Here is a 23,812-nt window from a genome sequence, read left to right on the forward strand (position 1 = left end):
TTGGTATGAAAGGCAGAAAGAAGCCTTTTTTTTGTTCTGCTTTGTGTTTCCTAATGCCTGTATGTATTAATTGTCTGTGGATCTTCTGAAGCCAGGCTATAGCAAATGCAGCACTGACAGTTCTGAATGTATTACTTCCTTTTACTGCAGAAAGAAAAGCAACAACTAGAAGATGCCCTGCAGTGTGCTAGAAATGAGGCAAAGGAGCTGGCACTGGTGAAAAAGTCTTTAGAAAACCAGGTGGATGATATGCAAGTGAGTACAAGAGCATAAATTAGATTAAATGAACAGTCAGTCTTCTGTTTTGTTCACCTGAGTCACTCTGGCTTTTTCCTCAGTGGTGACTTCATCTGGCTCTTTAAATAAACATCATTATAAGTGGTGCCATCAAAGCATTATTCAAATTGTTGCTCTAACCACAGCTCCATCTAACCCTAACCTAACCTTGCTTTCTTTATAAAATATTCTGTCTTGCCGTGAATGAAGTAAGCTTTGAGGGAGATAAATCCCCAGTGAACTTGTCTGATTTCTGACAGATCTGCATTGTAATTTTAAATTATCTTTCATCTCTGGCTTTGTTGCAGCTAGACTTTTACACACAAGAGGATTAAAGCTATAATCCAGCAGTCATATGAATATGAAAAATCTAGTTGGAAAAATAAAAGGTCACCAAATCGGGTCCAGTTTCTGCTCAGTTTCCATCTTGCTTTACTTGCTAATACTAATTTGAAAATTGACCAAAACTCCAATAAGGTTGAACTTCTACACAGAGAAGGCTGCTAGTCCTCTGCAACTGTTTGGACAGCTATCTCTTCACTCCTTGGGGGTCTGCAGACTACCTCTAAGGGTCTATAAAAGATTATTATGATCAATCAAAATATGTGAATACCCACACTTACAATTCAAAGGGGTCCGTACTTCCATTAAAACATTTGGACCATGGTTTTGGAGCATGTTATTTTGCTATTACAAAACACATTTTTAATTTGAATAAACATCCCCCTTATTGTCTTTCAACTTGAAAATCTCTACCATTTTGCTAGAAACTAATAATTAATGAATATAAACCAAAGGAAAATGATCTTGCCTAGCCTGCTTTTGTGGTTCAATATGAATGTAATGTAAGATATAAGAAAACAAGAAAAATATTCCCTTAGAGAGCAGTTACAGATCCATTTACTGTTTGCTTTCTACAGACGTATGAATAGAGCTGGTGTTCTTTTCAAAACTGTTTACATAAAAAGGTGATGCTATAATAATCATGCAGGTAAGTTTACATGGGTATTTTCTAGAGGTGCACCACCAATACATCAGTCCAATATCAGATCAGCACTGATATAAAGAAAATTGACTGTATTGGAAATCGGCCTGATGCGGCCAATAATGTAGTCCCAATAAATGCCCTGTGCGTGCATGCATGCAGCTGCAATGCAGCACGTAGGCAGTGAGGAGCATAGTCAGGCAGCTTGGAGAGCTGTGTGCAGCTGGTAAGTCTGTTGTGGTGGAAGGGAAAGGGAAGGGAAGGGAAGGGGTGGTGAGGGAGGGAGTGAGGCTAGGCCTGGGGCAGGGCAGGGCTTGGAGGAGGGGCAGCTCTTGCTGCTCTGTGCACTTTAGGTGGGCATGGGGGGAATGGAGTGCATGTGCCCCCAGATCGGTGTGGGGCAGGATGGGGTGGGCTGGGGCTGCGTGGTGCTCTTCCCAGAGGGGACTGGGCCAGGCTGTGCTTGGGGTGGGCAGTGGCAGTGCTGGGAGTGGGGGGCGTTCCCTGCTGGGAAGAGCCCTGTGCAGCCCCGGCCCCAGCCCACCCCGCCTTGTGCAGATCTGGGGGCACATGCCCCCCATGCTTCCTGGGGTGTATGCAGCAGTGGGAGCTGTAGCCCCCTCCCTGTGCCCCCCAGATGAGCTGGGGCTCCATCCCACAGCCTGCCCTGCCCCAGCTGGGTAGCACATGCCCCAGCCCCAGCCCTAGCACCACTCCCACTCCCTCTCTCTCTTCAGGGGCTTTGATCTTCCCCCTCCCTTTCTACCACAATAGACTTACCAGCCAGATACTGCTCTTCAAACTGCTGGGCTGCATATCAGAAATCAGATTGGTATTGGCCAATATGCCTCTTTAAAATTTAACTATTGGTGTCGACCCCAAAAATCTCTATCGGTGCACCCCTAGTATTTTCATTAGAATTATATAAGTGGCCACATTGAAAGGGTTTGTAGTAAAAGTAATTCATTCAATGAATATGAATTTACTTGAATGACCATGTATTTGGATGACCTATTACATACCATAAACAGAAAATGGTTAATAATGAATACCTGAATTATTAATCTTGGTTAATGTTTTATAGGCTCAGTTTTTGTGGCTCGAAATGTGGTTCATAAGCCATTCAGCAAGTCTTCCTAAATCACATACTTGTATAAGACAAAGGCAAATTAGTAGGTAAAAAGTCCTAAATGTTTTTAATTATCTTTTTCCCTTGAATTGTGTGTTCAGTTCTAATTTAATAGAGTGGAGCTGGCATAGTTTTGTATTCCACTATGAACAGGTCTACATTATTATGTTATTATCTGCTTTAAAAAACAAATATTAATAACTGAACTGATGCCCAGAGAGAACTTTTGGGGGCATCTCTGGGTGGGCCCTGCTTGCAACAGCATGGAACGGGGCTCACCAGCAGCATTGGCCACACAAAGCACTGCCTCAGATTCCTCTTCCCTATCACAGCCCTGGAGCCCAGAAACCTCCCCCCAGTACTGGCAGGCACCCCTAACACACCTCCTTTCCGGACACCCCTGCCACACACGCACACATATGCAAGAGGAAACCTACATTTTTCTCTTTTAAAAGGGGTAAATCTGTGATTTTTTTTTCCTTTAAAGGGGAAAAATCCACATTTTTCCACAGAGCCCATATCCCTGGTCATGAGCATATGCCTCAGACCCTGGGCAGATATAAGATTTGAAGTACTTCAGATGCCTTTGAAGCCTATAGGATGAGTAATGAAGTGCTGCCTGCTGTGTGAATGCTCTATAGAGCATGTTGGGGAGGGCTTGGTCCTCCAGTATCTAAAAGTACTCCACCCTCTGTTCTCTCTTCCCTTCCCCCTTCTGACATTGGGAGACCAGAGGCCTCTCATCCCCTGCACCTTCCTTGGTCTCGGTGAGCTGCACAGGACAGCACACATTGATGGGGTGCTTCACTCCCCAGCTCCTGCAGTGGTGGAGGAAGCAGAACCACAGAAGCAGTCTCCTGTTTTACTCCTTGGTTGGAGAGCACACTATTACATGCTCCCATGGTGATCTGGAAGCATTCCAGCTAGGGGCATGGTAGAAACTATATGTCTAGCTATGGCTAAAGTGCTCCATTTTATGTGTGTTAAAGTGCAGCTGTATTCTGAGGTGTTTCAAATGTTACCTATGGCTTTTGCCTCTCTGGTGCCACTCTTGTATTCTTTTTTTTTTTGTACAAAAGAAAAAAAAATCAAGCCAAATAAGCCAGTCTCATCTTAAATAGAACATAAAAAACCTAGAAACCCAAAGAAAGAGAAGTAGTGAACATGGAAAGGTGAAGGACATGAGTGACTCAGGTATGACAGCAGGCATGTCTCATGTTCCAGGTAGTATTATATGTTTAGCAAAAACCAGTGGAGGTGATGTCATCTGAGTCCTGGTCTGGTCTGGTCTGGACATCTCTCAAGTAAACCTTGGCAATATTATGCTGGATCACAGGAAAATGGGAAGGGAGTGTGGCAGTCATGGGAGAGCCTGCTTTTTTTCATTTTAGCATCAGTGTCTAATAATGTTTTATTTTGTTTGGGTCTCCGAGTTAAGGAGTCTAGGAAGGAGTAATGGGGAAAACAGTCCATCATGTCATTATTTTGTTCAACAATTAAACATAATTTTCAGTGTACCAGTTTTGGTCCATTGATTTCCAGCCTCACACTCCTGCTGTTTATTGGACATGAGTTCAATATGGTTCTTAAGTAGTATCATCACACGTTTTTGTTTAGACTAATCATGGCTTTGTACTTTTAACTTTTGCTTATTTTTATAACTCACTTTATAAAGCAGGCTGAGTTGATTTCACTTACCTTGAACAAATTAGGGTACAGGCACAATGGGTCCTAGCACAATAGGATACCTATTCGTTAGCAGTCCCTCTTCATGGTTACACATGCAGATAACCAGAACTAATAAACTAACACAACAATAAACATTTGCTGAGTGAAAGTGCACCAGGCGCAGCAAACCTTTCCAAAGGTAGTTTTTCTCAGATTCTTGGTCAAAAAGGTTAAAGCTAGAATGTACTTTAAAGCTAGTTATTCTGTGTTGTTGGGGTAATTTCATTCAAAGGTGACTCAGTAGCTAGCACAGTCTGAGTTTGTTGCAGTTTTCAGCTATGGAAACTCAGATTAATACTGATTACTTGACCCCTGTGTTATAACTTCTGTTTTTATAGCCTTTTGCTTTCCACAGTCTAGTGTTTTAGGAACTAAACACACGCCAACATTTCTCCAGAGTGATATGCAGTTTCCTGAGAAGAGAGTAACTTCTAAGAGTTTCCTGAAAGCTCTGAAAGAATGCTGTTTAATCTTTGTTTACCTACCATCACCACAGAACACATGGGTCATTAGAAAACAAAGATTAATTGCTCTAAATCCTCTAGCTATTTTAAAAAATATAATGCTCTCTATTAAAGTACCTTGGGTTAATAATCCCTCTGGGTTAAGTTAATGAAAGTTGTGCCACTGACTTTAGTGGGATCAGAATTTGGCCTTTTGTTCACAGGTGGAAAAACATACTGCTCTCATGTCTTCACTACAGAATTAACTAAAGTCTAGATAAGTTCTCTAGAGTAAGCCTCCCTCAAATGAGATTAGCCATAGTGAAATAACACTCAAGCTATTCATAGTGATTGTATTAGGGAGAAAAAATTAATTTTATAATAATAGTAGGCAATTTATTTGTTCAAGTTGCAACCTGTAGGACCTTCAGGCAGACTACCTAACTCAACTTAAGTTTACTTAGGGTAAAAGTACTTGTGTGTCGATGGGACTCGCATTAGGGGCAACACTTGAATTACACCTTAAGTTAATTCTACGCGAATGCTTAGATGTTGTGCAGAGCACTACTAAATTTCAAATGAAGTAATATAAAGGCATTGGGAGACTGATGTATTTTACTTGTTTGAGTGTTCAATATTATTATTGACAATCTTTTTTCAATGCTTGAGGTGGGAGAGACAATTAAAATGTGAAAAATCAGTTGTTCCCTTTGCGTCATATGATACTGTTAGTCTCTCTCATGTACATTCTCAGAATGAAAATGATAACTGTTCGTCACCATTTGTTTCTTCTTAGTTTCCCAATTTGAAAAAGAAATATAGGCCTTAGTGGTATATATTGTACAAGGAAAACGATGAAGTCACTTAGAAGTGGAGTATGACAAGTATCTTACCATGAACAATAGTAGGAATACAGTAATACACAGTATGGTGTTTATAACATGTTTTAAAAGCTCATTTCCAAAGCTATATCTATTTTTTCTACATTTGATTTGATACATTGTTAATCTAAAAAGATATTTTCAAATATATCCATTGCCAACATATTATGACCACTTTCAAAAGCATATCCTGTTCCCGTAAGTGATAATTTTTTTGTTTGTTTTCATGTTGCTAGTCTAAATGATGCTGTTGCAGTAGAGTTGGTTGGATGACCATAATGTTGATATCTGTTAAATTATTTTAAATGGACTCTAAAGAGAAAAAATATGCAGAATTGGAATAATCCCTCCCCTCCCCCAAGAAGCAATAGAACACTCTAAACCTTGAGACTATCAGGTAGCCTATTATGGCCTCTTTGAAAGATGTAAACATGCAGGTTACATAGCAGCCATGCCATGGTCCGCTGTGCTCATCTATTTCCAACAGGATTTTGTTGGACTTGGTCAGAAATGATGTGTACAGTTTTCCAGCCATATGCTTAAGATATACATGTCTTTTCCTGTAAATGGTCTTTAGTTCTCCACCCAACAATAAATTGTACTGGAGCACTGGCCGAATGGTTCTGGCACTCAAGTGGGAGTTGTAAGATATGCAGTAGCTGAACTCTTGTGTTGAGCTACATCTCCCATAATACATGCACTCAGACTTCCATGATGTACTGTGCAGCTGAACTGAGGGGGGACGAACGCTTATCATGGAAGACAGCAAGGCGCCAGACTTCCATGCGTAGACCCTGAGATGGTGCAGAGTCGCTTGGAAGAACTGGATGCCTTTAAGTTGGCAGGCCCGGATGAGCTCCATCCAAGGGTACTTAAGGCACTGGCCGACATCATTGCAGAGCCACGGGCGGGAATATTTGAATGCTCGTGGCGCACGGGCCAAGTCCCAGAGGACTGGAAAAGGGCCAATGTGGTCCTCATTTTCAAGAAGGGGAGGAAGGAGGGACCCGGGCAACTATAGGCCAGTCAGTCTCACCTCCATCCTTGGCAAAGTCTTTGAAAAAATTATCAAGGCTCACATTTGTGAGAGCCTGGCAGGACAAATTATGCTGAGGGGAAACCAGCACGGGTTCGTGGCAGGCAGATCATGCCTGACCAATCTAGTCTCTTTTTATGACCAGGTTGCGAAACGCCTGGACACAGGAGGAGGGGTGGATGTCGTATACTTAGTCTTCAGGAAGGCCTTTGATATGGTATCCCACCCCATACTGGTGAACAAGTTAAGAGGCTGTGACTTGGATGACTGCACAGTCCAGTGGGTGGCGAATTGGCTGGAGGGTCGCACCCAGAGAGTCGTGGTGGATGGGTCAGTTTCGACCTGGAAGGGTGTGGGCAGTGGGGTCCCGCAGGGCTCGGTCCTTGGACCGATACTCTTTGATGTCTTCATCAGCGACTTGGATGTGGGAGTGAAGTGTACTCTGTCCAAGTTTGCAGATGACACAAAGCTATGGGGAGAAGTGGACACGCCGGAGGGCAGGGAACAGCTGCAAGCAGACCTGGACAGGATAGACAAGTGGGCAGAAAACAACAGAATGCAATTCAACAAGGAGAAATGCCAAGTGCTGCACCTAGGGAGGAAAAATGTCCAGCACACCTACAGCCTAGGGAATGACCTGCTGGGTGGCACAGAATTGGAAAGGGATCTTGGAGTCCTAGTGGACTCCAAGATGAACATGAGTCGGCAGTGTGACGAAGCCATCAGAAAAGCCAGTGGCACTTTATCGTGCATCAGCAGATGCATGACAAATAGGTCCAAGGAGGTGATTCTTCCCGTCTATCGGGCGCTGGTCAGACCGCAGTTGGAGTACTGTGTGCAATTCTGGGCGCCGCAATTCAAGAGGGATGCAGATAACCTGGAGAGGGTCCAGAGAAGGGGCACTCGTATGGTTAAGGGCCTGCAGACCAAGCCCTACGAGGAGAGACTAGAGAACCTGGACCTTTTCAGCCTCCGCAAGAGAAGGTTGAGAGGCGACCTTGTGGCTGCCTATAAGTTCATCATGGGGGCACAGAAGGGAATTGGTGAATATTTATTCACCAAGGTGCCCCCAGGGGTTACAAGAAACAATGGCCACAAGCTAGCAGAGAGCAGATTTAGATTGGACATTAGGAGGAACTTCTTCACAGTTTGAGTGGCCAAGGTCTGGAATGGGCTCCCAAGGGAAGTGGTGCTCTCCCCTACCCTGGGGGTCTTCAAGAGGAGGTTAGATAAGCATCTAGATGAGGTCATCTAGACCCAGCACTCTTTCCTGCATATGCAGGGGGTCGGACTCCATGATCTATTGAGGTCCCTTCCGACCCTAACATCTATGAATCTATGACAGTTTATTAAAGGAGCCAGAACCATACAGAAGAATGGTGGCATGAGGCATCCAAACTACAACACTCATGGGCTCTTCCTTACTCAATCATAAATAGAAAAAAAAAGAGTATGGATGGCAGAAATAAATGAAGATATAGACCAGTGATGCTTAACTTTTTTCCTGGATGGGCCGGATGGACAGTGCCTAGGCTGTCCCTGGACTGGATCTGACTGGTGGTTTGGATCTGGTGCCTGGGGCAGGAGTGGCAGGCACCATCCTGCCATGCAGAAGGGGAACAAGGGGGCAGTCCAGCCCCAACCTGGCCCCACCAGAGAAGGGAGAGTGGCCTGGCTCCCACCAGCTGCATGGGGCTTGTGATTTGGTAATTTGGTGGTGGGGAAAGGTGCTGGGGAGGAGGGTGGCCATATTCTTTACCATTGCTCCCCCGCTGCCAAATTTTCCATCCCGTAGGGAGCCTTGTGGGCCAAATGCAGTGGCTTCATGGGCTGCATTTGGCCTGTGTGCCGGAGGTTGAGCATCCCTGATATAGACTATACCAGCTTCCATTTCAGCATGTTAGACCATGGCTCAATGCAGTAGGTGAAGAAAAGAATTAATTTTCAAAATTTGATGTCCTATGCTGCCACATTGGAACACCAGGCAAAATATGATGACATGCTTTGCAGTCTACTAAAGTACTTCCTGTCTGTAAATTCCCATGAACAATATAATATATTCACATGTAAAATAGCTTCTGTGTTTGTAGCAGATATTGCTGGTGATGTCAGTGATTGATTTCTGCTGCTAATTCTTAAATTGAAAAACCAGATTTGTTCTGATGTTATGCCTTCCTTTCAATATGCTGCAGGCACGGAACAGCTTCCTATTGGCACCATCATCCTGCCACAATATATTTCACAGATCTGTGTCTGTGTGGTTTGTTTTTCAAGGATGTGTAAACAAACTGTAAAGTTAAATGATCTGTGAAAGACTGATGGGGGAGCATGTGAGGTTTTTATAGCCTGTTGGAATATAGCACATTAGCGGGGACCCAAGAATTCTGCTGCTTTTAGCACTGCGATGCTAAAATTGAACCTTTCTAGGGTTCTTAAAATTCTATAGTGCCAGCTTGACTAGTTCTCTTGTAGAATGAGGCTTTGGGGGATAACTGCTTTATGTTTGTGCATGCAGTTTTAGGCATATATCCTTAATTCCAATTCATATCAGAGATTTCTCTGTTCATTTGTAATAAGTATCAGATTACAGAATTGGAAGGGATGCCAAGAATATCAAAGAACTGAATGGCATTTTAGCATTTTTACCTTTGTTGTTTACCAAATCCCTTTTCTTATTTGGTATACAAACTAGAGTTTTAATTAAAGATCACATTATGAAATTCTTACGGGGGTAGCAATATGTTTTCCTAAGCATTCTAAAATATATTTTTAAACTTAGTAGTGCACACAATATTAATTTCTGGAATTATATTAAAAGGAAATTATCAAGCAAAATTGCACATTTAAAAAATAATTTTGTATATTTTGCAAGTAACAGCACAGGTTATTTAAGAAAGAGATTTATTATGCTGCTTGTTTCATTTTTACATCTCAGCTTGACAGAAGGTAGGACAGGATTGCACCTTAGAAACTAGTTCAGAGAGGGATACGTTTTCAAACAGGCTACTTCATCAGATGCTTGTGGTGCCTTCAAAAGCTTATGTCTCTTTGAACAATTTGGTCTTCATGGTGCCATCCCACTGTGCCACCAGACCTTCAGTCTGACTTCAGACTAACGCAGCAAACCATCTCTCTCTCTCTCTCTCTCTCTCTTTTACTATCATCTGTTTGAGACTACTTGGTTTTATTTTCTGCACCAGCTATTGCTGTAAGTTTCACTTAGGTTTTTTTTCCTGTACTAGCAGATGATGCAACACTTGCACTACGAATGGTTTTTAGCATTGTTCTCTACATGCTGATAATTTATGGCTGGTTGGTTGGGCGGGTGGGTGGGATTTTTAAGAATTCCAAAAAAGGAAGATGGTGCCCAAGAAGTGAAAGCCACCAATGCAAGATTCATTGTTTCAGAAAATAGCTAGATTCTCCTGCCTTTCATTACCGGCTTTAAGGAAAAGAAAAAAAGACAAACAAGACTGATTTAAAATGGACCTTTCCACATTGTAAATAGGCAATGAAAAATGAATCCCAACTCTCAGCTTTGTGTCGCTAATACCTTGCAGTGTTGAAACTGGTGTATTCTTAAGCATAGATTCTACCACTGAGCAATAGTGACAGAACAGGTAAATTTCTTCCAAGTCTCCCTCAGTCTTTCAGCATATATGGTGCTCTGAAGCTCCCAGGTCAATATGTGAATGCATAGTAGAGCTGTGTAGATCATCAAAAGATTAATCCATATGGGTAGGTTCAGATTTGATAACAATGTAAAATGTATTTGGGAGGAGTTACTCTACTTGGAAAGCTCTTCAGGACAAGGATCTTCATGCTAGGCATTGCCTGTATCTGTTTGGACAATGCCTGCCAATTGAAACCTATTCCTGATGGAAGCTTTCAGGTGCTATGAAAATATAATTTTAAAATATGAATGGTACTTTATTATTTATTTCTTGTATACTTTTGGAACAATACTTAGCTTATTAAACTAATCAAAACATCAAAACAGGCAGAGCAAATAGAGGTGTTTGGACAGAGGCATAGCAGGACAGATCTCTGTTCCAGTTGTGTTGATTGTGGGGTTTCTGCCCCAGGTACCCCCTTCCTCCCCTCAACCCTCAGTTGTACTATTGGGTTTGGGAATCCTTTCAGGTAGACAATGAGAACAAAGAAATTGCAAAGCCTGAAATACAAGTAGAATTATATGGCAGAAGGTACAATATGCTGGGTGCTACTGAAGTGCAGTTGACTACGTGCTTTGCATGTAATAGAACTAAATAAAGGACACCAATAAGGTATTGCAGCATTTCAGGAACTTGTTTTTATTTACCGGTAAGCATTAACTAGCAGCATAATATTTAATTCTTCATAGGCTGGATACTAAACCTTGACTCAGTAGCCCCTTTCTGTTTGATGCTATATTACAATACAAAATAAATATTTATTTTCAATTAATGTAAAATATCATTGCTGCTGCATGGGATGTGGTAGTGTATTACATGAAATCCCTTTAACAATTCCAAGAGCTGTGGTTGTCATTATATTTCATAGTACAACTTTCCCATTTGCTGCAGAGAAACTTCAGTAATATTTCTAAAGACCAGCAACAGTTAAGCGAACTGTTAAAAGATGAAATTAACCAGAAGGAACAACTAAAGAGGATAAAGAATGAAATGGAAAATGAACGATGGCAACTAGACAAGACCATTGAGAAGTTACACAAGGAGGTATGGATGGGCTGAAAAGAGGCTGCAGGAGATTAAATTTCTAACAGGGAAAAAGGCAAATAAGCTGCCAAATTGCAGAGAAGTGGGGGGTTTTTTTGGTTGGTTTTAGTGTGTACATGAAAGTGTAATGTGAACTTTTCTGTTAATATCTTTGACCTGGTGACTGTCAATCCAAGCTTTCAGGACAGGAGCAATAGTTGGAACAGTGCTATCCCAAAATGCCACTGTAAAACAGTCCTGTTTTGTTAAAACAAAATGTCATATTTGAATTCTCTTCCATTAAGTACAAAAAATAACCTCAGTCTTTGATAAAAATAACCATCAGCTGGACTGCAATAATATACAGTTCATTTTTCCAGCTGCTGCTGCTTTGTTGCATTACTTTTGTCATCTATGTATTAACATATGGCTTTAGTTCTGGTATGATAAAGCATGGCTCATACAGGCTAAAATGCTGATCAACAGCAAGTGCTGCTGACACAAACAGTGTGCTCTGGGGACTCTCTTGCCACACATTTTGGAAACACAATTTTAAAGCTGCATCTTTTTCTTATTAATTTCTTCACATACAGCATGATAATATTCTTTAAATGATTAATTAATGATCCTGATGTAACATAAGAGAGAGTGGATAAGTACAAAAACATTTTACTGCAGTAGAAGTCAGCACAAACCCTTTGTCGCTTTGCTTTACTTTGAGAAATGTTATATGCTATGTTCCTTTTTTGCCAGATGGCTGAAATTGTAGAGGCTTCCCGGACATCCACTCTTGAGTTTCAGAATCAACTTGATGACTATAAGGAGAAAAATTGCAGAGAACTTACAGAAATGCAGAGACAATTAAAAGAGAAAAACCTTGAGGTAGAAAAATCACGCCTGACAACCATGACAATGCAGGATGAGGTAATGGTTCATAAATCCAATGACATGTTTAACCTCTGACCTAGAATTCTGCTCAGACAATTTTCAGAACAATGAATCTTTGATATCATTTCTCTTGTGCACTTCATCAGGAGGGAGTGATCTCAGTCGAGATGCTTTTGTGTTCGAATTCTTTAAGTTGATCATCAATGTGTTACTTCTGCAAGGGAAATAGGGCTTCCTAGATACAGTAGATAAATGTAGAGTATGTTTGACATATGGATGTATCAAAATGATATGACATTGTTTCTACTGAAATTCTGTTGCTCTTTTAATGTTGTTGCGAAGCAAAATTGAGAACAGTGAAATAGCTTTTAGTCATTTAAAAGGCCAACAGCAATTTAAAAAGAAAAAGGAAAAAGAAAAAAAAAAGGCTGCCCTGAGTTTTTTGAAGAAATTGACACTCATTATCTTTTTCTTTTCTATGAGCTAAGGTAGAGATTTAAATGACAAAGCTGCCTGTGCAGGCAAGAATTGGACACAGCCTGGCAATGTCTGCCTTTTAGCATGCAAGTTCTATCATAAAATCAGTCCAGCCCCTTTATGTATCTACATGCACTGGTTTGGGATTTGGAAAAGCTGTAAGAAAGGACAGGCCATGGATGTCTTCTGTATGCAGTATATTTTAGTAGTTTGAATTTCCTGGACAGAACTTATGGTTTTTTTTTCTTTCTTTCCATTTGAGAAACTAGGTTTTAAATTGTTTATAATAATGCGTAGACATGTTAGTATGAAGAATCACCACTGTTCTTCTCTCTTCCTTCGCTCTGTGTTTCCTGCACTTATAAAGGTGGAGTTTATACTAAAAAAAAAAAAAAAAAAGTGAAAAAGGGAGTGATGAGAAAGAATTACCAAAGACATAAAGTTCCACAGAGCTTTATTGTCTTCTTTTTAGTTGTACAGAATTGACTAGTTGCCTTGAAGTAAAAATTCAAATGTATATAATTATTGCTGTGAAACCTGTTATTTGAAGTATTGTAACAGCTGAGAATTCCGGTCCAAGTTTATTTACTCAGTGCCATCTTGTGGAAAAAGTAAAAATGACTTCAGTAAGCTCATAGTACTGTATAATTCCTATCCCACTGTTTAAGTATTTTAATACCTCAGGATCTGTATAGCACATTTATTGCCAAAGAGAACTGTGTTGTGAATTGCATAACTTGCATTCTTTTTTTCAGATGCATCTTATGGAAGAGGATTTACGGGATCACCAGAGAGCCCAGGATGAGGCAATTACAAAAATCCAGTTACTGGAACAGACTGTGAAAGGCCTGGAATATGAACTGGAAGCCAGAAACCATTTGAAAGATGATCGGGCAAGACAGATGAAACTAATGGAGGTAAAAGGCAATTTTTGACTAAGGATCCTTCAGATGCATAAGCCTGATGGATATTTTGCTAAAGCTGACTGGAATTGCTTTTTTATTTTTTTTATTTTTTACTTGGGTTGTGGGTTGGAAGGAAGAAAATAATTTGACCTTGCCTAACAGAAAAATTGTGTACTGGTAATACAAGAGCATTGAGGTTTGGCACATCCCAAGGTCAGCATTCAGCAAATCAGATATTGCATATTATATTCTGAATGGCAGCTCTTCTTTGAATTCTTTCAATGCTTTCTTTTACTGACATGAAAAATGTTTTTCAGTTACCTTTGTAGTTTTCCTGGAGTTTACCTGGCACCAAAACTGGAAGGTTTTAATTCAGTTCCCCAAAGTATTCCTCAGTTCCTCAACTAATTCCTCCTTTGGTGTCTAATTCTTCCTGATTTTCAAGTAGCTTAGGTAGCTTTTAGGATCTTGGCCATAGGATTAAAATCTGTCCCAGGCCATGGACAGACACCACTACATTTGTAGTGATAAAAAAGAATGGTGGAAGCACTACAGAAATGCTTCTGGATGAAATAGGAACTGTTGTTGCATTCCTTTTTGTAGCACTACATGTAATGTCTGTCCAGTGCAGTGTGTGATGGGACAGGGGCTGTCTTAGTTCCCAGCATCCCACAGTAGTCTGTGAGCCCTTATCCCCCACCAAGAAGGGGTGGAAGAGAGAGCAGGTTAGATAGTTAATGAACACTTATGCTCAGCTGTCATCAGGATTGGGGAGCAGAGCTGCAGTCCCCACTTCCTAAGAGCAGGTGCAGCAGTGTGCTTACTGACAGCCTGCCACCCTCCAGCACTTCTGGAGCCTGCCACTCTCCCAGTCTCCAGGGATCTACAGCATTGCTTGCTGCCTTCCAATGGGAGGTGATGGGCTGTCAGTGCCAGGCTCCCCTCCCCAGTGTGGGACACAGGAGTTGCAGCAGTATAACCTTTTGTTATAGCACAGCTTATATTGGCTTTAAAAGAACTTTTTAAGGGCTTTTCTCAAAGCTTCTTTTTACTGCAAATATATGTTGCTATAGTGAAAAGAGAAATCCAAATTCACATTGGAAGCTAGCTGTAGAATTGTGTGGATGGAAGACGGAAGTCCTGAGAGGACACCTGTTACACTGAAGTTCCTGTTTTTAAAAAAGAAATACCCCATCTCCCCATGCTGGTTCCCACACTTCCCTGTGCCTCTGTACCAGCTCCCTCACTTCTCTGTTCCTCACCAAGTAGATTCCTACCATCTCTTCTGACTGCATTTTCACTTGATACTAAGTTCTAAGATGAGGCTTTATTTTCCCTGTTTTGAATGGGGGGAAAAAACCTTGTTTTGCAATTGAGTAATATGGTAAATATTTTATACTAATTAATATTCTGCTTGACAGTAAACTCTTGGAGACTTTCCTAGTATAACGCAAATAAGTGTTTTGGTAATTTTTTGCATTCTCTACAAATGTTCAGGCACTGCCCTGTTTAAAGATGTTTTCAGGCAACTTAAGCTTTGCAGTCTTAAGTGTGGCTTATTAGCTGTTTAAACAGAAGCACTAACATGTTGAACTACCTTTGCTCTTTTTAGGAGAAGATGTCTCAGTTAGAACTTGAACTTGATGAAGAAAGAAACAACTCTGATTTGTTGTCTGAGAGGATCAGTAGAAGCAGAGAACAGGTACTTGACAAGTGGGCAAAATGTATGCAGCTGAGCTATGGTGTACCAATGAAGAAAAACAGTACATAATAGTCACAAAGAACTTTAATACATTCAATACAAAACTTTTAAGCTAGATACTCTTTTATTTTGTGCAAGTTAAATAGAGATTATCTTAAAAAACAGCAGCAATAAAATATGTTACATAGAACTATCAATTCCAGAATCTTTTAGGGACTTATGAACTTTAATTAATTTAGCTTCACAATATTCCAAGAGATGAATAGTAGATTTTGCATCCTACATTTGGGAAAACTGATGCATAGAGAGGTTATGAGTTGTCTGGGTTTACTTACAAACCCTGTGTCAAACTTGATAGGGAGAATGCAGGTCTTCTGACACACATTCTTGTCTTTTAACCACACAGATATTTTTCTTGTCCTCTAGAGTCTTTAAATAGTACATATGTTTTTACACGCCTCTCCTTTGGAACTGGTGAGATATTGTTTTAGAGTATCATAACATGCAAGCAGAAAATAGTTTGTGGTGCAGAAATTGTATAGATTCTAAACTTCAGGAATTTTCAAACTTCAGGTTCCTTTGGTTTTGGATTTTAATTCAGTCCTTTATAAAGTATGGGTTATATGTGAAATTCTGATCTATAATTTAGCCGAAATGCAATTCATGGGCATTTGAATGTGAAGTTTTGCTCCTTCCACTTTTATCTGTTGTTACAAATAATAACTACAGTGTAATATTGCGTTTAGTTTATAGTCAGCACATGTGACTTGTCAATGCTTAGGTTAGGTTTCTTGGAATGAATATAGTGTAATGAAATATTCCTGGCAACATAACCTTTTCACACACATATTTTCAAAGGAAGCCTCTAATGTTCTAGTTGTTGTTTATCTGAGTGTTCTTTGTATTACACATGTAAAATGTAACCTGGCCCCAAGTTTTCGTTAATGTTAAAAATTTACATGTGTGCACAAACTTAATTTAGGCACACAGACTGCATTATCCATTGATGCAAAAATGTGGCTGCAAAAATGAAATGGATGACTTAAGGATTGGTGTTGTGAGGAATATTTTGGGGTGTTCAGCCACTGGAAACATTTATAGAAATGGGACTTTCCTTGATCAATGGACTCCATGTGAGTAATAGTATACTGGCCTTCTGGGATCAAGGCTGAAATGACTGATAAAAACAGCTTTAAACTAAACAATAAGGGGAGAGATGTATGTAACTTCCTGACTACACAAACAGAGGAAATAAGGAGAATAAGGATATGACAATGCAGAAAAGAGTAAAAGGATAGACAGCAAGGATGAGAGTAGGAGTCAAGTAGACAAGCAGTTAGTGAAAGACTACCTAATCTAGCTCAAAAATCAGCATAAGAAACAACTAAAATACTTGTACGTTAACGCAACAGAAACATGGTAGAAATCAGCCCTGACTAATATATGGGTGTTAAAGTGTATCTGCTGCTCAGGAAGAAAATGCTGCCTTTTTCAACATTCTTATTGAAAACATAAAGCAAAGTATGTATTTAGTGTTTGGGTCATGCCTAGATTATTTTTGATTGTGACTCTACCCTCACTGCACAGTGGTCACCCTTCTTCCCTCCTCTTTTTTTCATAGATGTTAGGGTTGGAAGGGACCACATTAGCCAGTTTCCAATCCCCCGGCACCTGGCCAGATGACCACGAATGCTCATACAGCCAGGCCAAGGGCGCCACGATGACCCCTGCCAGCTCCCTCAACACCCTTGGGTGGAGGGCATCTGGACCTGCAGATTTAAAAATGTCTAGCCCTTCCAGAAGATCCCACACTACATCTGCACTGACTGAAGGCCTGCCAGAGCTATCTCCAAGATTCATAGATTCATAGATGCTAGGGTCGGAAGGGACCTCAATAGATCATCGAGTCCGACCCCCTGCATAAGCAGGAAAGAGTGCTGGGTCTAGATGACCCCAGCTAGATACTCATCTAACCTCCTCTTGAAGACCCCCAGGGTAGGGGAGAGCAAGCCCATTCCAGACCTTGGCCACTCGAACTGTGAAGAAGTTCCTCCTAATGTCCAATCTAAATCTGCTCTCTGCTAGCTTGTGGCCATTGTTTCTTGTAACCCCCGGGGGCGCCTTGGTGAATAAATACTCACCAATTCTCTTCTGTGCCCCCGTGATGAACTTAAAGGCAGCCACAAGGTTGCCTCTCAACCTTCTCTTGCGGAGGCTGAAAAGGTCCAGTTTCTGTAGTCTCTTCTCATAGGGCTTGGTCTGCAGGCCCTTAACCATACGAGTGGCCCTTCTCTGGACCCAGTTTATCTGCATCCCTCTTGAAATGCGGTGCCCAGAATTGCACGCAGTACTCCAACTGCGGTCTGACCAGCGCCCGATAGAGGGGAAGTATCACCTCCTTGGATCTGTTCGTCATGCACATGCTGATGCACGATAAAGTGCTATTGGCTTTTCTGATGGTTTCATCACACTGCCGACTCATGTTCATCTTGGAGTCCACTAGGACTCCAAGATCCCTTTCCACTTCCGTGCCACCCAGCAGGTCATTCCCTAGGCTGTAGGTGTGCTGGACATTTTTCCTCCCTAGGTGCAGCACTTTGCATTTCTCCTTGTTGAACTGCATTCTGTTGTTTTCTGCCTACTTGTCTAACCTGTCCAGGTCTGCTTGCAGCTGTTCCCTGCCCTCCGGCGTGTCCACTTCTCCCCACAGTTTTGTGTCATCTGCAAACTTGGACAGAGTACATTTCACTCCCTCGTCCAAGTCACTGATGAAGACATTAAAGAGTATCGGTCCTGCCGGGCTCTCACAAATGTGAGCCTTGATAATTTTTTCAAAGACTTTACCAAGGATGGAGGTGAGACTGACTGGCCTATAGTTGCCTGGGTCCTCCTTCCTCCCCTTTTATTTATGTATCTGAAGAATCTTTTGGTGTTTGTTTTAATTTGCTTGACTTTTGGCAAGTCAGTTTATCCCACTGCTTCCTGGCTTATAAGCAGGGATCCTGGGTTTCCTTGATAAAAAATTGCTGTGGAAAAGCAGTGTGGGGTACGGCAGTGGCGGTGGCAGTGAGGGGGCAGTGGCTTCACAGACAAATGGCACAGGGCAACGGTACCTGTCTGCGGGTTGCACGCAAGCCACCCGGGCAGCTGGCCAGGGGGACTTGCATGCAGTGGCCACCACACCGCTGCTGCCATGCCCTGCACTGCCTTCCCGGGGCTGGCCACACGGCTCTGCAGGCAGGCAGTGAGGGATGCAACAGCAGTGGCAGTAGTGTGGTGGTGGTGCTGACCGCTGTGTGCGAGCCACCCACCCTTGCCAGCTGGGAGGCTTGCGTGCAGCCCACAGAGGGGCACCGCTGCCCTGAGCCATTTGCTTGCGGAGCCGTGTGGCCCTGGAGCTGTGCTCGTGGAGCCTTGTGGCCAGCTGCGGGAAGGCAATGTGGGGTGCAGCAGTGGTGGTGGTGTGGTGGCTGCCGCATGCGAGGTGTCCCCCGCCCCCAATCCTAACCCTACCCCCCCCCGTTCCTGCCTTCCTTGCTGCTGCTGTGCCCTGCACTGCCTTCCCATGGCCAGCTGCACGGCTCTGCAGGCAAGCTCTGTGGGCACAGCTCCATGGCTGCACAGTTCTGCAGGCAAGTAGCGTGGGGCGTGGCAGTGGCGGCCACTCCAGGACCACTCTGGTTCCATGCGACGCAGGCCGGGAGGCCACTCTAGGGCTTCCCCCAACACCTCCCCACTCCCTACCAGAGTGCCTGGACAGCTGCATGTGGACCATGAGCAGCACTATTGGTCCTTAAGTGAAGCCACACATGGAGGAGCTGAGCAGTTGCGCTGCTGGTGCCACTGGCCATCCACGTACAGTCACCCAGGCACTCCAGGGCTTCCCCCAACACCTCCCCACTCCCTCAGTCCCCACAACTAGCTTTCCTCCCAGCCCCCTGCAAGCTCCATTTACCTAACCTTGCAGGCTCGAGAAGGAAAGTGAGTCTGAGCTGAGGCCCTGGGACTAAAAGCCTCAGGCCCCGCCCTTCCCTCTCTCTCCCCCTTCCACTCCGGACAGGACTTGGGAGTTCCCCGCACTTTTTCAAGTCAGCTCTTGCAGGTTGGAGCTCTGCCAGCCTGCAGAGCTCTTTGCAAAAGCGAGAATCCATGGCTTTTTCTGCTAAAAAGTAAAATCTGCGTTTTTCCATTGGAAACAGAAAACCCGGATCCCTGCTTATAAGACAACTTTAATGGAGGAAACATGCATCCCATTTTGTGTATAATAGCTGCCAGATCTTTCACATAACCTTCTAGTCAATCAAAATGTGCCACACTGAGATCATATATACAATTGAAACCACTACACAAGTGTAGCATAGTTTTGATTATATTCCAAATCCTTGATGGCAGGGGTGGGCAAAATACGGCCCATGGGCCAGATGCGGCCCGCAAGGCCATTCTATTCGGTCTGCAGGGACCCTAAAAAATTTAGAAAATTAATATTTATCTGTCTTTGATTCCTGTCAAAAATGACAGGAACCAGGGGCAGTAGGACTCAGGGGAAGCCCAGGCAGGCTGTGAGTGACTGCAGTGTGGGACACCAGCCATGGGGCAGGGGCAGAGCCGCTTTTCCTGCACTCAGCACCAGCTTGTAACATGCCCCTGCTGCCAACCTGGGCCCCACGCTGGCTCCAGGCTCACCTGTCAGGGCTGTGCCCATCAGCAGCAGCTGCGGCCCCGCCGCTTGCTGCACTTTGCAGTGTTAGCTGCTGCTGCCCACCTGGAGCTCACACGCTGGGTATCCCAGAGGTGGCAGTGGCAAACACTGCCCGGCGTGGCAAGTGGGGGGGGCCACAGCTGCTGCTGCTGTGCCTCACCCCAACAGGGAATTTGGAGCCAGCGCAGGCCCAGGCTGGCAGCAGAGGCAACTTACAAGCTGATGCTGCCCAGTGCTGCAGCTGCTTGCAGCCCGCATGGCGCTGCCTGTGCCTGCTGAGGACAGCCCCATGCAAGCTGCGAGTGGCTGCAGCAGGGAGTGCCGGCCACAGGGCGGGTGAGGGGCCACTTTTCCCTGTGCTCAGCACCAGCTCTTTCCCTGCCAGGTAGCAGGGGATCAGGGCTGGATGCTGCCCCCCCGCCTGTACCACGGGGCTGGGATCTCTGGGAGTGAGTGGGTGCATGGGGCCCACACTGGTGTCCCAGAGCCAGCACTGGCGGAGCCCAGAGCAGGGCAGCAGTAGTACAGGGTCCTGGCTGGCAGGGACTCTATTGAGCCAGGCCAGCTCCTCCCTCTCCCTGCTGGTGCAGCCCAGCTTGGCTCCACAGACCCCTGCCAGCCTTTGCCCTGTTTTGGGCCCCACCAGTGCTGGCCCTGAGACATTGGTCCGAAGATGGTGGCCAGGGGGTGGGGCTACCCATGTGGCCCTCGACAGCTTGCCAAAACTGTGTAAGTGGCTCTCTGCCCAAAATAATTGCCCACCCCTGCTTTATGGTATTTGAAGCATTGTTGGCGGTATGTTCTGTAAGGCTGGAGTCCGCTCTGGCCTGATGTTTTCCTAATAAGTGACAATGGGGTGTGAGGAGCCAGATGCTGTTATTACCCAGATGCTGTCAGATGTTATTCTCTCGCCTGCCATGTCTTTGATCTTACATCTATTGGGGAGTTAGTTCTGTTGGATGATACTTTGGGCCTGGTGAAGGAGTCTCTTTGTGGGGCTCCATCTCCCCTACACCCCACCCTTACCACTTCCTCCATGTTGTGTGACACTTTTATCTGGGGGGGGGGGGAGAACAAAACACTCTCCTCCACAGACTTGTGGCACATGTGACCTCAAATCAGTTCCTTCTTTTTATTCTTTTTAATTGGCTCCCACCAGCCAGTCTTAATCCAAACAGGCAAGCCTTATCTGTGGGGTCAATGCCTCAAGTCAAGTGTCCCTGTTTAACAGTCCCACCAATGGCCAAATTCAACAAAACAAAACAAAATCAAGTCAGGCCTCAATCAGTAGTAACAACAGGGAAAAAAAATGCTTCCATCAGTTCATCCCTTATTTGTGAGCAGAGGTTAGTTGTTCAGTCCAGACAAAAAAAAAAAAAAAAAGGAATGCCCTCCAGGTCGCTTCCCCAGTCAATAAATTTTCAGTCTTATGGGCAAAGAACAACCCCCTCCAAGAGGCTTCCACAACAGGCAGCCTCTATCCAGCTCCCAACTCACCCATGCCACCTCTGACCTGTCTCCTCTTCAGCTGTGGTAGTCCATTGTGGTCAGGATGGCAGCTCTGGTGTCCTGGCCCTCAGTACCCGTATTGACTGGTGATCTTCTGATTGCTCATGCCTGCTGCCTGTGTTCCTCAGCTGTCACCAGCTGCACACCAGAACAGGCAGGAGAGTCCTCCGGCGCCTTCCACACCATGACACTGCAGTCTCTCTGCAGCAGCCCCTTTCTGGAGCCAGAAGTACTTCCTTGGGCTAGCCCACCACCAAAGCAAGGGAGCGCTGGGTCCTGAAGCGCCTCATGGAGCTCTGTTCCCTGCTGGTGTTCCTTGTTTTGTCTGGGGTAAGTTGAATTGGGAGATCACTCTTGGGCTTTCCTCCCTTCCCGACATCTTTCTTTCCATACATTGTGCTCCTCAAGACACCACTAGGTGTTCTTCACCAATTACTTGGTGCAGCTGGTTTTCCTGCTGGCACTTCTTCAGATATTACCTGATGTGCTTCTGGTCTCTCCCTTGGATGGCAATGGGATAGAAAAATCAGCCACTACATTAGTCTTTCCTGTCCTGTATTCAACAGAAAACTGAAATGGTTGCAGTGCTAAAGCCCACCGCATAATCACAGCATTGTTTGTTTTTGTGGACCTATGCCATTTTAATGAGGCATGATCTGTGATTCATTTAAATTCATGGCCTAACAGGTAGTATCTAAAATAGTCCACTCCCCACTTAAATGCTAGGCACTCTCTTTTAACTGTAGCTTACCTTCTCTCATGATCGTTGGGTTTCCTGCTGGCATTTGCTACTGGCCTCTTTATTCCTTCCACCATTTGAGGGAGGACTGCACCTATTGCCTCATCCAATGCATCGGTCTGTAGAATACAAGGCTGTGAAAAATCAAGCCAGTGTAATACTACCTCCTGACACTTTCCAAAGCTTCCTAGCACTTAGCATCCCACTTGATCGAGCCGTTGCTTAGAGAGGTCTTTTTCCCTGGCTGGTGTTAGCCTCCTGATCCCACCCCAATATATTTACAGCAGGGGCGATACGTAGGGGGTGCATACGGGTGCACGTGCACACCCTACAAAAAGGCACCACCGACACTGTTGGTGGTGCCTGTGGGCAGTCTTCACTTGTCACCCCGCCACCGACTGCCAGCAGTGTCTGTGGGTGGCCCCCAATCCCCGCTGGCCGCTGCTGCCAGCAGCATCTGCGGGTGGTCGCTACCCCACCCCCCGCTGCTGACAGTGCCAGCAGCATCTGTGGGAGTTTTGCACTTACCACCATACTCCTGCCTCCGCCGTGCCCCCCCAGCTGCGGGGCGCATACGTCATTCATGATTTTTGGAAAAATATCTTATCCCTTCCCAGCCTTCATATTGCTACGCTAAATGAGCCAAGCTCTTGTAGTCTCCCCATTCCCCTGATCATATTAGTAGCTCTTATCTGCACCTGTTTTCATTTGATTTAAACTTTCTTCAATTGCTGCGCTTTTCCCTTCCCTCCCACTATGCTTGTGGAAGGAGGGACATGGGGAAGGGAGGAAAGCCTGCATGGTAATGCCACTGCAGTCTCAAAGCACGCCCTAAGTGCCAAAGCCATTGAAGGCTCTAGTATGCTGCGTGTGCTGGAACCAGTGAACAGCTGTTTCATTGATACAGCTGCTTTTCAGTCTCAGCCCCCACACTGCACCAGAGTCTCCTGATCCTATTACCTTCCTGAAGAAGTCTGACTTGAGCTCAACACGTTAGATAATATGATCCGGAGAAACTCCTTGCCAGAAAAGTTCTAGCTTTGCTATACCATGATGACACTTAGCATGTTTTACTGTTTGATCACTTAGACACTAATCGGGCCTAAGTGTAACATGCAACAAGGTCCTAAGTACCTGACTTGATAAGTAGTTTTCTTGAGGTTATAGAGACAAGTGCATTGTCAGGTGATGCTCAGTGTAGTCCATAATATGTTGTTTAAATGTTTTTTTCTATTATTTCTGAAGAAAGACTTTCTGAGGTTGTAACAGCTTCAGTGTCAGTGGGAGTACAGGCATTAAAATCCTGTTTTCCATGTCTTAATGAAAAGTTATCTTCCACTGATCTAGCTAAGTTCCTTAATATGAGTTAAGCCTCAGCTTGCTCTCCTGCACCAGCATTGTACAATATTAGTAATTTGCTGGGGCTAAGGTTTCTCAGGGTCTATTGAATTTCAGTAGTGTCTTTTGTTGATATTATACAGGCCCTGGATCAGTTTTTTGAGAGATGCCTTCATGTTCAGTGAATCAGAATGTAAAGGAACCATTTTAATCTGAGCTCCTGCTACTGTTCAGTTGGGGAGTCTTTAATGCTAGAGTATACATGCTGCAAGTGTCTGCAGAAAGAGCCTTAGCAGTAGTTGTACTAGTAGTTACTGCAAAAGTTTAATTTACTAGCTAAATGGAAACCTAAAATACAGATGGGTAACAAAAATGTTACA

General features: G+C 43.9%; 1 protein-coding gene across 6 annotated transcripts in view; it reads left to right on the plus strand.

The window, feature by feature from the left end:
• CGNL1 (cingulin like 1) overlaps positions 1–23,812 on the plus strand; it is a 141,945-nt gene that overhangs the window by 95,892 nt on the left and 22,241 nt on the right. For all 6 annotated transcript variants that reach the window (XM_059714727.1, XM_059714729.1, XM_059714730.1 and 3 more), the window contains exons 10-14: positions 151–255; positions 11,044–11,196; positions 11,929–12,099; positions 13,296–13,457; positions 15,058–15,147. In XM_059714727.1, coding sequence (XP_059570710.1) covers positions 151–255; positions 11,044–11,196; positions 11,929–12,099; positions 13,296–13,457; positions 15,058–15,147 — 681 coding nt within the window. The remainder of the gene's footprint in view (positions 1–150; positions 256–11,043; positions 11,197–11,928; positions 12,100–13,295; positions 13,458–15,057; positions 15,148–23,812) is intronic.

This window comes from Alligator mississippiensis, chromosome 11 (genome assembly GCF_030867095.1).
Source record: "Alligator mississippiensis isolate rAllMis1 chromosome 11, rAllMis1, whole genome shotgun sequence".
Classification (NCBI taxonomy): Eukaryota; Metazoa; Chordata; order Crocodylia; family Alligatoridae; genus Alligator; species Alligator mississippiensis.